Source organism: Leopardus geoffroyi, chromosome D1 (genome assembly GCF_018350155.1).
Source record: "Leopardus geoffroyi isolate Oge1 chromosome D1, O.geoffroyi_Oge1_pat1.0, whole genome shotgun sequence".
NCBI classification, from domain to species: Eukaryota; Metazoa; Chordata; class Mammalia; order Carnivora; family Felidae; genus Leopardus; species Leopardus geoffroyi.
In genome coordinates this window covers 66,367,997-66,382,309 of record NC_059329.1, presented here as the reverse complement: position 1 = coordinate 66,382,309, position 14,313 = coordinate 66,367,997, and the positions used below count along the sequence as shown (strand labels likewise).

The window sequence follows — 14,313 nt, the reverse complement described above, 5'->3', positions numbered from 1 at the left end:
GTCCTAGGTACTGTCATAACTAAATACAGCATTTCCTTTATATATACCTTAAGATGATGAGCCGTTGTATATAATTTCCCACATCCATCATATTCACATCGAAATGCCTTCTCTCCACTCTGCTGAGACTTAGCAGTTACTCTTGTTGCATGTCCTTGTAAGACAATCTAGATGAAACAAAAAGTACGACTGAAATTATTTACATGGAAATAAAATAGATGAAATTATTATTTTCAGAATAAAAAAGATAAAACTGCAATGTGCGTTTCCAGATTAAGATCATCATTTTACAAAGATTCTATCATGTTGAGCCAGCTAGGTTAATTCTGTTCTGTGACTGAAGTCAGCGGCTGTGGAAGAAATCAAAAGGAGATCCACAAGGGGGCATAGCTAGAGCTCACAGATCTATTCCCATTCTAGAAAAATCAACCCAAGTAGTATCTCCATTGTATGCAGGTGTTCCATGATGTGCTCAAGGGATCTATCTATCTAGATAGATAGATATATTATATATTATTTAGGACATGTGTCCTAAAAACAACGTAAAGAGCACTTTCAATTTCAAAAGCATTTCAAAGCAATGAAAAAGAGAGGCTTAGGACATTGGGGTCCCCTGCGGGAGACATGACAATCCATATGATCCTACTCCGTAATCTTTATTCAGTAGAAGATAATTTTTCTGGGACTCAACACCACGAGACTTCAAACAATTGTACTGATTTTAGAAGCTTTTTAAAAAATTTTTTTTTTCAACGTTTATTTATTTTTGGGACAGAGAGAGACAGAGCATGAACAGGGGAGGGGCAGAGAGAGAGGGAGACACAAAGTTGGAAACAGGCTCCAGGCTCTGAGCCATCAGCCCAGAGCCCGACGCGGGGCTCGAACTCATGGACCACGAGATCGCGACCTGGCTGAAGTCGGACGCTTAACCGACTGCGCCACCCAGGCGCCCCTAGAAGCTTTTTAAAGACAGCCACCTATTTTAGAAATTAAGATACCATAAAAATGGAAGACTGACTTTCTACTCTGCAGGCCCTGGGGTGACAGAGCTGTAGGTCAGGGTGAGCTGTCTCGAAGTGAAAACGAGGGGTGGAGGTGAGCAGTCCAGACAGAAGGGAGAGTATGACCAAAAGTATGGAAGGGTGCCTGGAGGAAGTGGAAACTTACTATGAGACTGTCATGTCTATATGACAGAATGAATAACAGGAAAAAGGGAAGATTAGGACCACATTTGGGAAGAGCTTTAGATGCCATTCTGAAGAGTAAACCTCGACAATGAAAGCAAAGGCAGGCATTAAGAGTTTTCTTTAATGGGAATGCAAGCTGGTGCAGCCATTCTGGAAAACAGTATGGAGGTTCCTCAAAAAACTAAAAAAAGAACTACCATACAACCCAGAAAATGCACTACTAGGCATTTATCCAAGGGATACAGGTGTGCTGTTTCAAAGGGACACATGCACCCCCATGTTTATAGCAGCACTATCAACAATAGCCAAAGTATGGAAAGAGCCCAAATGTCCATCGATGGATGAATGGATAAAGAAGATGTGGTATATATATACAATGGAGTACTCCTTGGCAATCAAAAAGAATGAAACCTTGCCATTTGCAACTACGTGCATGGAACTGGAGGGTATTATGCTAAGTGAAATTAGGCAGTCAGAGAAAGACAAAAATCATATGACTTCACTCATATGAGGACTTTAAGAGACAAAACAGATGAACAGAAGGGAAGGGAAACAAAAATAATATAAAAACAGGGAGGGGGAAAAACAGAAGAGACTCATAAATATGGAGAACAAACTGAGGGTTACAGGAGGGGTTGTGGGAGGGGGGATGGGCTAAATGGGTAAGGAGCATTAAGGAATCTACTCCTGAAATCATTGTTGCACTGTATGCTAACTAATTTGGATATAAATTAAAAACAATAAAAAATAAAACAAGTTAAAAAAAATGAAAAACAAGAAGTTTTCTTTAAGTTTACTTATTTAAGTACTCTCACACCCAGTGCAGGGCCTGAACCCACAACCCATGACCCAGAGATCAGGAGCGACGCATTTCTCTGACTGAGCCAGCCAGGTGCACCAGGCATTAACATTTTTAAAGTAAAGGATTGACCAAGATCAGCTCTGTGTTTTAGAAAGAGAACTCTGGTAATGGTGTGAAACAGTGAAAGACAAAAGAGGCAAGGAGAGTAAAAGAAGTTTGTATGATCATGAATATGGAAGAAAAAAGTGATGAAAACCAGCCTAGGACAATGACCATGGAATTCAAAGCAATAGATGATTCTGCAGCTATTTTTTTTTTAAATATATGAAATTTATTGTCAAATTGGTTTCCATACAACACCCAGTGCTCATCCCAAAAGGTGCCCTCCTCAATATCCACCACCCACCCTCCCCTCCCTCCCACCCCCCATCAACCCCCAGTTTGTTCTCAGTTTTTAACAGTCTCTTATGCTTTGGCTCTCTCCCACTCTAACCTCTTTTTTTTTTTTTTTTTTCTTTTTTCCTCCCCCTCCCCCATGGGTTCCTGTCAAGTTTCTCAGGATCCACATAAGAGTGAAACCATATGGTATCTGTCTTTCTCTGTATGGCTTATTTCACTTAGCATCACACTCTCCAGTTCCATCCACGTTGCTACAAAAGGCCATATTTCATTTTTTCTCATTGCCACGTAGTATTCCATTGTGTATATAAACCACAATTTCTTTATCCATTCATCAGTTGATCGACATTTAGGCTCTTTCCATAATTTGGCTATTGTTGAGAGTGCTGCTATGAACATTGGGGTACAAGTGCCCCTATGCATCAGTACTCCTGTATCCCTTGGATAAGTTCCTAGCAGTGCTATTGCTGGGTCATAGGGTAGGTCTATTTTTAATTTTCTGAGGAATCTCCACACTGCTTTCCAGAGCGGCTGCACCAATTTGCATTCCCACCAACAGTGCAAGAGGGTTCCCGTTTCTCCACATCCTCTCCAGCATCTAGAGTCTCCTGATTTGTTCATTTTGGCCACTCTCTGCAGCTATTTTAACAGTGAAGACGGACAGAATCCAAATTTCAAAAGCTAAATTAATAGGCTAATGCTATAACAGGTATTTCAGGGTTGTATTGGTTATTTCAGTAAAGGATGTATATAGTCTTTGTGAAAAAAAAAACCTGATATATTACCATGAGGGAAATGTCTCAAAGGCAACAGAGAAGCTAACACCAGTGAAATACTAACCATCTTCTAAAACCATCTACAGAAAATGACTTTATTACTATCTTGCTTAATGTACGTTCTGAGAATTAAGAGATAACCTTAGCTCTGCCATAAATTCACTGCGTGACCTGGAGCAAGTCATGTATGGCTTGTTTGCCTGTCTGTATAGAGAACACATTGTACTAAATCAGTGATTTTTTTTTTCTTTTTTAAACATTTAAAAAATTCCTTTACCAGATGAAATCTTACACAGCAGTCTACTGTGCAAAACACATAAAGACATTCCTGCTTCTGCTGGCCCAGGCAGGCATGGGTAGCTCTGCTAGTCCCTGAGGGACCTCAAAGAAACCCTAGGATCCCACCCCTGCAAAAATCAGAGCTTGAAAACTGCTGTACAAGAAGACAGTGCTAAGTCCCTTCTAGCTTTAGCATCCTAGAGTTCTGAGAAGGTGCAAATCCCACTGGTAAATAAAGGGCTGGATCTGAGACTGAATTCCAAAGTGACTTCGATAATACAAGAGGTTAACTACCATTTATTGAGGAGGTGCTTTATGAGATGCACTGTGGTGGGTGTTTTGCATGAGCTGTCTTACTGGTCCTCCAAGACTATCCAATGAATTGAATATTTCCTGTGATTTACAAATAAGAAAAATGAGGCTCAGGGTAGTTAAGTAATGTAACTTGCCCAAGGTCCAAGGCTGGGAAATAGGACTTGAAGCAGATTAGCTCTAGAGTTCACTCTACTAACCCCCCAGTGTTCAGGATGCAGTAACCCAGCGGTAACGAACTGGCAGAGCTCTGTAGTCAGAGAGGGAGAGACCTGGTAGGTTTGAGAATAACTGGTCATTTTACTGCCTAGTTCAGGACTTAAAATTCCATTTATTATAAAGTCCTGATGCACACAGCAGACAGAACTTTTGTTATTTGATGTGGGTAAATTTCTCTCTTAGGATGTAAATAATTTATACTCTTGAGGAAGGATAAAATGAAAGCAACTTGAAGAATTTTTTAAAGTATGTTCTCTTTCAAGAAAGGAATTAATCAAAAAAGTATGGCAACAGAGGGATCTTTAGGGAACCATGAGACACCTCAGAATTGCCAGGAAGATTTAAAACACAAACATAAAACCTCCAGAGATTTCTACCAATGATTACTATTGGGTAGTGGTCCCTTCACTTTTTATTTTTACCTCTACACCATTTGGATTTGTTTTCAAGTGTGCATACAATTTGACTCGTTTTTTTAATGTAATATTTTTTTACGTGAGTATAGTTGACACACAATGTTACATTAGTTTTAGGTGTACATCACAGTGACTGAACATCTCTCTATGTTATGCCATGCTTACCACAGCGTAGCTACCATCTGTCACCATGTAACACTATGATAATACCACTGACTATATTCCCCGTGCTATGCCTTTTATTCCCTCAATGTATTCATTTCCATAACTAGAAGCCTGTATCTCTCCTCTCTTCCACCCATTTTGCCCATCCCTCCACACACCTAGTTCTCCTCTGGCAACCATCTGTTTGTTCTCTGCATTTATAAGTCTGATTCTCCTTTTGGTTTGTTAATTTATTTGCTTTGTTTTTTAGATTCCACATATAAGTGAAACCATATGGTATTTGTCTTTCTCTGACTTATTCCACTTGGCATAATCCCCTCTAGGTCCATCCATATGGTCACAAATGGCAAGAATTCATTATTTTATGGCTGCAAAATATTCCATTTTATATATCTCACAATTTCTTTATTCATCTATCAATGGACACTTGGGCTGCTTCCATATCTTGGCTACTGTAAATAATGCTGTAATAAACACAGGAGTGCATATATGTTTTCAAATTAGTGTTTTCAAGTCCTCTGACCATTTAAAAAAAATTTTTTTTTTTTAACATTTATTTATTTTTGAGACAGAGAGAGAAAGAGCATGAACAGGGGAGGGTCAGAGGAAGAGGGAGACATAGAATCTGAAACAGGCTCCAGGCTCTGAGCTGTCAGCACAGGCCTGACGCGGGGCTCGAATCCACATACAGCGAGATCATGACCTGAGCCGAAGCCGGACGCTAAACCGACTGAGCCACCCAGGCGCCTCCCTCTGACCATTTTTAATCAGATTATTTGTTTTTCTGGTGTTGAGTTGTGTAAGTTTTTTATATATTTTGGATATTAACCCTTGATTGGATATATCATTTGCATATATCTTCTCCCATTCAGTAAGTTGCTTTTTTGTTTTATTGATGGCTTCCTTTGCTGTGCACAAGCTTTTCATTTTAATGTAGTCCCAACAGTTTATTTTTGATTTTGTTTCCCTGGCCTTAGGAGACACGTCTACAAAAAATGTTGCTGTGGCCAAAGTCAAGGAAATCACTGCCTATGTTCTCTTCTAGGAATTTTATTGTTTCAGGCCTCACATTTAAGTCTTTAATCCACTTTGAGTTTACTTTTGTGTATGGTATCAGACAAGCAAAGAAATAAAAGGCATCCATATTAGAAAGAAGTTAAACTTTCACTTTTTGCAGATGACATGATACCATACACAGAAAAGCCTAAAGATTCCACAATAAACTATTAGAATAAGTGAATTCAGTAAAGTAGCAGGATACAAAATGAATATGCAGATTGGTTGTGTTTCTATATACATTAATAACAAAGAAGCACAAAGAGAAATTAAGAAAACAGGTACATTTAGAATTGCACCAAAAAGAATAAAATACTGGAATAAACCTAACCAAGGAGATAAAAGACCTATACTCTGAAAACTATAGAACGCTGATGAAATAAACTGAAGACAATTCACAAATGGATTTTCTAAAAGTAAACATGATTACCTTTTTTAAAAAAAACAAGTATATAGCAGCTATCTATATAGTAAGTTCATTGGTCATTTTGGGTTTTTTGTTTGTATTTTTCTGAATTAAAAAAAAAAAAAACCTCTAAAAATATTATTAAAAAAAAAATTCCTGGGTTCTATCTCAGACCTACTGATCAAATCTCTGGAAACTGATCTCAGCTATGAGTTATTATTTTATTATTAAAAAAAATTTTTTTTAATGTTTATTTATTTTTGAGAGAGAGACAGAGACAGAGCGTGAGTTCAGGAGGGGCAGAGAGAGAGGGAGACACAGAATCCGAAGCAGGCTCCGGGCTCTGAGCCATTAGCACAGAGCCTAATGTGGGGCTTGAACCCACGGACCACGAGACCATGACCTGAGCTGAAGTTGGATGCTCAACTGACTGAGCCACCCAGGCGTCCCAGTCATGAGTTATTTTTTAAAAGTTCTGTAGCTCAATCTCATGTTTGTCCCTGATTAATAAGTACTGATTAAATACCTTTCTTTTAGAGATGAAAAGAAGAGGCTCAGAAAAGCAAGGTTCATTTCCTCAAGATCACATAGTTAGATAAAAGTATAGAAAATACATATGAAATATGATCCACATTCAAACTGCCTATATCCACAGGCAGGTTTGGGGGTAATTCTCCAGCCTACTTTCTGGGAGAATCTGCCACCCCACCCATAGACCCTGATAACCAGAAAAGATGGTGTATGTAAGGCTGGCCAGTGGTCTATGCCCTATGTGGCCTAGCTTATAAAGTGAAGCTAATTTTGATAAGTTAAACCCACAAATTTTCCCTCCCTGGAACATGACCTAGGAAATAAAGGAAAATCTTGAGTTGGCTTTGGGTGGGAAGCCTGAGACAACAAGGCTGTGATGAGCTACATGTAAACTCAATGATACAAAAAGGAAGCCTGTCTGCAGAGAAAAGAAGGGAGCAGAGATGCCACAGAGGAGGCGAGGAGGAAGAGAAAGGAGTGGGATTAACCTCCAGTCCTGACTTCTTTGCAGTTCTGGTTCCTGTGAAGCCCCACAGTTGTTCAGCAGTTCCTGTTGTCTGCTTCTTATAAGCCCTGCTGTATCCTCATAATATATCTCTTTTTTCCTAAACTGGCTTGACTGGCTTTCTTTGTTTTCCAACTATTAGAGCTCTGATTAAAAGTACCAAGCCAAAGAACTTTGATCTCCAGTATAAATAAAATTAGTTTCAAATGAAGTCAAAACTAATGGCACTCATGAAAAAAGTCTTAGTATTCTAATACATAAAGCATCAACAATGCTATATAACGCTGACAAACTATGTTCTCATATATTAGCTAGAATCTTAATCAAATGAAAATCTTATTTGGTTTTCATAATCTCATAAGACGGGTAAGGCAAGATTATTGTTATTTTCATTTAGCGGATAAGAAATCTCAGATCCAAAAAAACCCCAAAAACCTCAGATCTAGAGAAGTCACGTAATTTGCTCAGTCACACACCTACTACATGGCAAAATAGAAACTCTACTTGGATTTTTCATTATACATGTGTGCTACTTTAACCCCATCAGCCTTACAGTTCTCACAAATGAACACATTGGCATTCTTAAGTAGAGTACTTTGGATCAAGGTTTTCAAATTGGGCACCACTGATATTTTGAACAGGGTAATTCTTTCTGGGGGGGCTGTCTTTATGTCTTGCAGGACATATACCCACTAGATGCCAGTAATACTCCCCCAGTTGTGGGGGCGCCTGGGTGGCTTGGTCGGTTAAGCGTCCGACTTCGGCTCAGGTCATGATCTCATGGTCCATGAGTTCGAGCCCAACATCGGGCTCTGTGCTGACAGCTCAGAGCCTGGAGCCTGTTTCAGATTCTGTTGTCTCCCTCTCTCTCTGCTCCTCCCCTGTTCATGCTCTGTCTCTCTCTGCCTCAAAAATAAATAAACGTTAAAAAAAAAAAAAAAAAAAAATTCCCCCAATTGTGACAACCCAAATTGTCTCCAGACATTGCCAAATGTCTCCTGGTGGGGGCGGCAAAACTACCTTCATATGAGCACAGCTGCTTTACATACTCTAGGTCTTTTTTCTTTTTTTTTTTTAAAGTTTATTTATTTTGAGAGAGCGCCTGATCAGGAAAGGGGCAGAGACAGAGAATCTCGAGTGAGCTCTCTGCTGACAGCCCCAACCTGGGGCTCAATCCCGTGAACCATGAGATCATGACCTGAGCTGAAATCAAGAGTCAGATGTATAACTGACTGAGCCACCCAGCACCTCAAACTCTAGGTCTTTCTTGTCTTATGACAAGAAATTTGGTTTCATGTAAGAGATCAGCTCAGCAGCACAACTAGTATGTTTATATTACAGATGGAAGAAAAAGTTCTCAACTATAAGCATCAAAATGAAAAAAATCTAGAGCTTTGAAACAAGACTATTTACAAAAAATCTGCTTTAGCTACAGACTTTTTATTGTTCATTATTTATTTTAAAGTTCAGCCAGGCACAGAGTTACAGTTCTTAAGCATTCTAGCACAAGTAGGAGTACCAAGAGATAAGCCAAGAAGTTACAGGAGCTGTTTATTTGCAGGGGTTCTTTTGGGATATTTTGACCCTTTAATACTATGTACTGGGCTCTCAACCTCAAATATGATACTAAACTATATCAAAGGAGGGAGGTTTGGGGCACTTGGGTGGCTCAGTCCGTTGAGTGTCTGACTTCAGCTCAAGTCATGATCTCAAGGTTCATGAGTTCAAGCCCCACATTGGACTCACTGCTGTCAGCATGGAGCCCACTTCAGATCCTCTACCCCCCTTTCTCTGCCTCTCCTCTTGCTTGTGCACACTCTCTCAAAAATAAATAAACGTTAAAAAAAATAAAGGATGAAGGATTCGTGAATTTCTGGTCCAGCACTAAAATGATGAAAAGAAATTATGAATCACAAGTGCAAGCCACATATATAATTAAAAATGTTCTTGGGGCATCTGGGTGGCCCAGCCGGTTGAGCTTCTGGCTTTGGCTCGGGTCATGATCTCATAGTTTGTGGGTTCAAGCCCCACATCTGGCTCTGTACTGACAGCTCAGGACCTAGAGCCTGCTTTGGATTCTGTGTCTCCCACCCACTCTCTCTGCCCCTTCCCCACTACGCTCTGTCTCTCTTTCTCAAAATTAAACACTAAAAAAAAATTTTTTTTTCTAGCAGCCACATTTAAAAAATAGAAAGAGGGGCACCTGGGTGGGCTCAGTCGGCTAAGTGTCTGACCCCTGATTTTGGCTCAGGTCACGACCTCACAGTACATGAGTTTGAGCCCCGCATCAGGCTCTGTGCTGGCAGTGCAGAGCCTGCATGGGATACTTTCTTTCTCTCCCTCTCTGCGCCTCCCTTGCTCACTCTCTCTTGCTCTCTCAAAATAAATAAACATTTTAAAAAAGTAACAAGAAACAGGTGAAATTAATTTTAGCAATTCTTTTATTTAACCCAGTATGTCTAAAATATTATCATTTCAATGTGTAATCAATATGAGAAATTATTGAGATATTTTATATTCTTTTTTTTCATAATAAGTTTTCAAGTGCTGTATATGTATTTTACACTCACAGCACATCTTAATTCTGAGTGGCCATATTTCAAGAGCTCAACAGCCACATGTGGTTACTATATTGGACAGCCTACATCTAGTCTATAAAGGAGAGGTACAAAGAGCAAAGGAGAAAAAGCTACAGTTGCAAAAAATCCTAGTCAACTTCCTTCTGTTTGTCTATTACCACCAACACCAAACGGTTATATGTCTGGGGTAACGGGGCTTTTTATGACACTTTGCTTTAGCAATACTGAATTCCTAGTTATGTTTTTGGATCCAGAAATTAATTACTGCTGGCAATAGACAGACTTTTATGATAATAGTATATTATAATGTTACACAACCCAGTGGTAAATTCACTCATTTTTTACAAGACCCATTCTGTATTAGTTTACTACAAGTGTAGCTCTGTCTCTCCTTAAAAATGTTCCATTATTTAAAAACTCAATTGTTAGTCACTAATAGGAGATAGACTCTAAGGCACTGACCTACATCTCTTGAATGTATTTACACTACGCTTGCATTTTAGTAGTGTATGTCTTAGGTGGATTTGACATCCTGCAGTTCAAAAAATAGTTCTCATTTTCTGAATTCAAACACTTGAAAAATTTGCCAAGAATCACACAGTTGCAAAGCTGATGGGCTTGGTGAATTGCAAACTGTATTTATACTACTGCCGCTTCATGATACCATCTCAGAGAATAAACAGAAATATTGGCTATTCAGCAATGTTTAGAAGCATGAAATTTCTACCAGTGATTTCAGTTATTTTATCATTTACTATTATTATAAATGTAAAATCTTCTTGATAACCCCTAAAAGTATCACTCCATGTTATTAAGTGTGATGCTAATGCTCAAGTTAAAATTGTGGCCCTGAAGCAATAATTTTAGAATAGGAGTTAAGTATGATAAAACTGTCAAAGAATGCAAACAACTACCATGGGGGAGGAATCAGCAAAATATTAGAGATAACTGCTGATATTTTCTCAAGGAGCAGCATTAAAGCAAGAATGTGCTACACTAATTATATACAAGCTCCAAGACACCCACCCAAACATGTCCCCCACAAACACAAAATTCAAAACAGAAGCTTTAATTAATCTAAGTTTTGGATTTTTGACTTGTAGATGTCCCAGGAAGCATCTGTGACTACTTTGTACTTCCAAAAAAACCTTTCCACAAAACTTTTAGAGGCACTGCTGCTCTGGGCTGTTGTCTGGATAAGAGATGACCAATGACTGGACCCAGGGTGAGCATCTAAAGCAAAGTCAGCCAACCCGTGGCCCAGGAAGCAGTCTGGTACAAAAAGCATAAACAGTTTTACTCAGTAGGAACAATGATGACTAACTAGGCTGGACCTTCTCTTCAGAAGTTGAAAAACAGGGTATGCAGGGAATCAGATGGGAGTGGAAGAAACAAAAAGACCCAAAGAAGAAAGTAGTGAGGGTGAGTGAGTCCCCAAAAAGGTGGAGCCCTAGAAAAAGAATCCACAAACAACCATGGGTGGGGGCAGTCAGAAGACCATCTGGTCTCCAAAACTGCCTTGGATTCTAGAGCATAAACTTCATTTGGATCTCTGTGATATTTCTATTTCTTTAGTGCCACTCTGCAACCACACATAATGAATCCTGAAACCTGGGGTAGTTCAAGAAAGCTACTGCCTAATACATACACTCTTTCTCCAGAAAGGTTTTCCTAGAGAGGCAATGAGTTAGCTATTGCTTTCATCCACAGAAGGGCCTGGAAATGCTAAGGGAAAGAGATTCTTATATAAAAAAGTAGCTTTCCATACCTGCATTTTCTTCTCTTGCTCATTCTCTCCAATTATTCCAGTACCTGCTACACTTTCACTTCCATCAATGGACACCTGTAGGAATAAAATAAAGCTTAACAAAGCTTTACATTTTGGTATTTCTTTAGGTTGGGTGACAAGTACACAGGGATTCATTATCATTTATTTTTGTGTATGCTTGAAATTTTCTACTATAAAAAGTGGGGGGGGAACCCTTTTAGTCATATGAAAGATATATGTTCAATATAGGGAAAAAAAACCCAGCCCTTCTGATGTAAAATGTAATTGAGACTTTCCTTCATGTTTTCCAATCTCTAATTTCTGTTTCTTAATTCATAAGCTGTTCCATCTATACCTTATTTTTTCTTTCGCGGCACTCATCCTTGAATATACATCTTTTTGTGAGTTATCTCTCACCATTTCTTTTCTAGAAATTCTTATTTCATTCCTTTTATATTTATTCAAATAGTTCTTTCTACACTTCACTTCTTTTAAGATAAATGCTGATCTTCTCCTCGAGGCTTATCTGATTTTGACTTTGAATTGCTAGTTTCTTATTTGATAAAGTATGCTTTTTAATTTTATTTTAATGAAAAATAAAGAAGCCGTATCTGGGATGTTCTTGACATTGTAAAATGCTGTACCTTTGCTGCATACTGTTCCAAAGCACTGATGGTGTCGGGGTCGATCGTGGCATCCCCGGTGTGCAGACCTGCTACTGTGCCGTCAGCCTGAATTGCCAAGATGGTATCAGACTGCGGGACTTGCACTGCGTGGTGGATGTATGCTGTGGTGCCGTCTTCCAGCTGAACTGCCTGTAATGCGCTCTGGTCATAACTATCTGGGGGAGTGGAAGAGAATGGCATTAAATTAAAGGAAGTCTGACAGAGTTATATGTTTAAAGGAAGAAGGGAATGAGCTTTCACTGAGTAGTTCTATGAGCACCAGTCCACGTGCCTAACATGTGTGACTTCGTTTAATCCTCACAACAGTTCTGTGAGAGGTGGGTATATTCACCACTCTCATTCCATAAAAGGGAAACTGGAGGTTTGGGGAAGTAAAGCCACTTTTCTTAGGAACCAGAAAATTTCAAAAACTAACAATTAACAGTCAAAATCAGTATGTAGAGGAACCAGGATTTAAACTCATGTCAGTATGTCAGTATGACTCCAAGATCCATGAGCTTTTTTTTCCTTCGAAATAGCCACACCAAGATATATACAGCATTGTGAAATAATGAATCTAGACAATTATAATGAACCTGTGATTAAGTCCCACTGCTAAAGAAAAAAATTCAGAGTTTACTTGTTCTCAACTTTAATTAAACAAATTTACTTAAAAGTTTTTAAGTATCCTAAATTTTAAAAAATTTCTCCCTTTGGTTTCACAACTACAGTCTTTCTAAAACATGTTATATCATTCTATAAAATATTTTATAAGGTAATAATAGCTAACATTTATTGAGCATTTACTATGTGACAAATATTGTTCTATGTGCTTTACAAATGCTTGCACACATTTTGTCCTCACAACTACCCTATGATGTGGATACTTATAATAATACTCATTCTACAGATGATGAAATTAAAGCACAGGGAGGTTAAATAATCTGAACAAGGTCACATAGCTAAAAGACGGCTGACCCAGATTTGAACCCGGATAGTCTGGTTGCAGAGCAGTGTTCATTACTCCTATGCATTCCACCTCAAAACCCTGGTCCTCCCTACACGAAATTAATATAAAGCATGAACACTTCTGTCCTATTTGCTTCAAGTAAAGTTTAAGATTTTATTTAGATTTATTCATTCATTCATTCATTCATTCATTTATTTATTTATTTTTAGAGAAAGAGCATGCAAGCATGGGAGAGGGGCAGAGAGGGAGAAAGAGAACCTTAAGGAGGCTCCATGCTCAGCACAGAGCCCAACGAGGGCTCAATCCCATGACGCTGGGATCATGACCTGCACCAAAATCAAGAGTCGGAATGCTCAACCGACTGAGCCACCCAGGTGCACACAAATGGTGCTCTTTAGTTTTAAAGACCAACACGACAGGCAAAGGACTTTGCTTTAAAAAAAAAAAAAAAAAAAAAAAAAATTTAAGAGGAAAAAAATCAATAACTTTCAAATGCTTAATTTCATATTCAAAAAGCAGCCTCTATTTAAAGTTTTCTATTCCAACCTGTTACTTGACAGTTCAAATTGCTAGAAAGTTTTTCCTTGGACTGTGCCAAAATCTGCCATATTTCAGAGAACAAACACAAATCTTCTTTTACATGAAAGCGCTTCAGCATGTAAAGGCAGGTCTTATTTTTCCCACACTCCCATTTCTCTCTTCCTATTTCCAAAGTTATTTTACCTTTGGAGGTGTGGTGAATAAATGCTGTAGTTCCATCTTCTAGCTGCACTGCTTGACCATCCTCTAAACGCAAACTGTCCCCTGCTCAAGAACAATGCTTACATTTAGATCTCATGTCTTCTAAGTACATTCTGATAACTCAGCAGCAAGAGTCAATAAACCATTAAACACATTATAAAAACCTATACGTGCTTTATGAATCCTTGAACGTTTAGTATTTTCAGTAAAGCTGCTCTAAGTAAGTGCTTAGTAAAAAGATATTAGAACACTTGTTTTGGAAAATATGCTAGAGAATTAGGAGAGTTGAAAGAAGGGAAAAAAAGAAGAAAATGAGAGACATGTAGGAATTAGTTCAAGTGACAGAAAGATTCACTTAGGACTGTTGTCCATTTATCTCTGGAGCGTAGTCCAGTAACTTCTTTCGTATCATTTTTTTTTAACGTTTATTTATTTTTGAGAGAGACAGAGACAGAATATGAGTGGGTTAGGGGCAGACAGAGAAGGAGACACAGAATCCAAACCAGGCTCCAGGCTCCGAGCTGTCAGCACAGAGCC

At 38.7% G+C, this 14,313-nt stretch overlaps 1 protein-coding gene across 6 annotated transcripts in view; it reads right to left on the bottom strand.

Moving 5' to 3' along the window:
* Positions 1-14,313, bottom strand: part of ZNF143 (zinc finger protein 143) — a 56,166-nt gene that overhangs the window by 23,095 nt on the left and 18,758 nt on the right. For 4 of the 6 annotated variants that reach the window (XM_045484456.1, XM_045484453.1, XM_045484457.1 and 1 more), the window contains 4 exons: positions 13,759-13,842; positions 12,045-12,241; positions 11,401-11,475; positions 48-167 (listed from right to left, as the gene is read on the bottom strand). In XM_045484456.1, the coding sequence (XP_045340412.1) occupies positions 48-167; positions 11,401-11,475; positions 12,045-12,241; positions 13,759-13,842 (476 nt within the window). The remainder of the gene's footprint in view (positions 1-47; positions 168-11,400; positions 11,476-12,044; positions 12,242-13,758; positions 13,843-14,313) is intronic. The other 2 variants (XM_045484454.1, XM_045484458.1) reach the window with 1 other exon arrangement.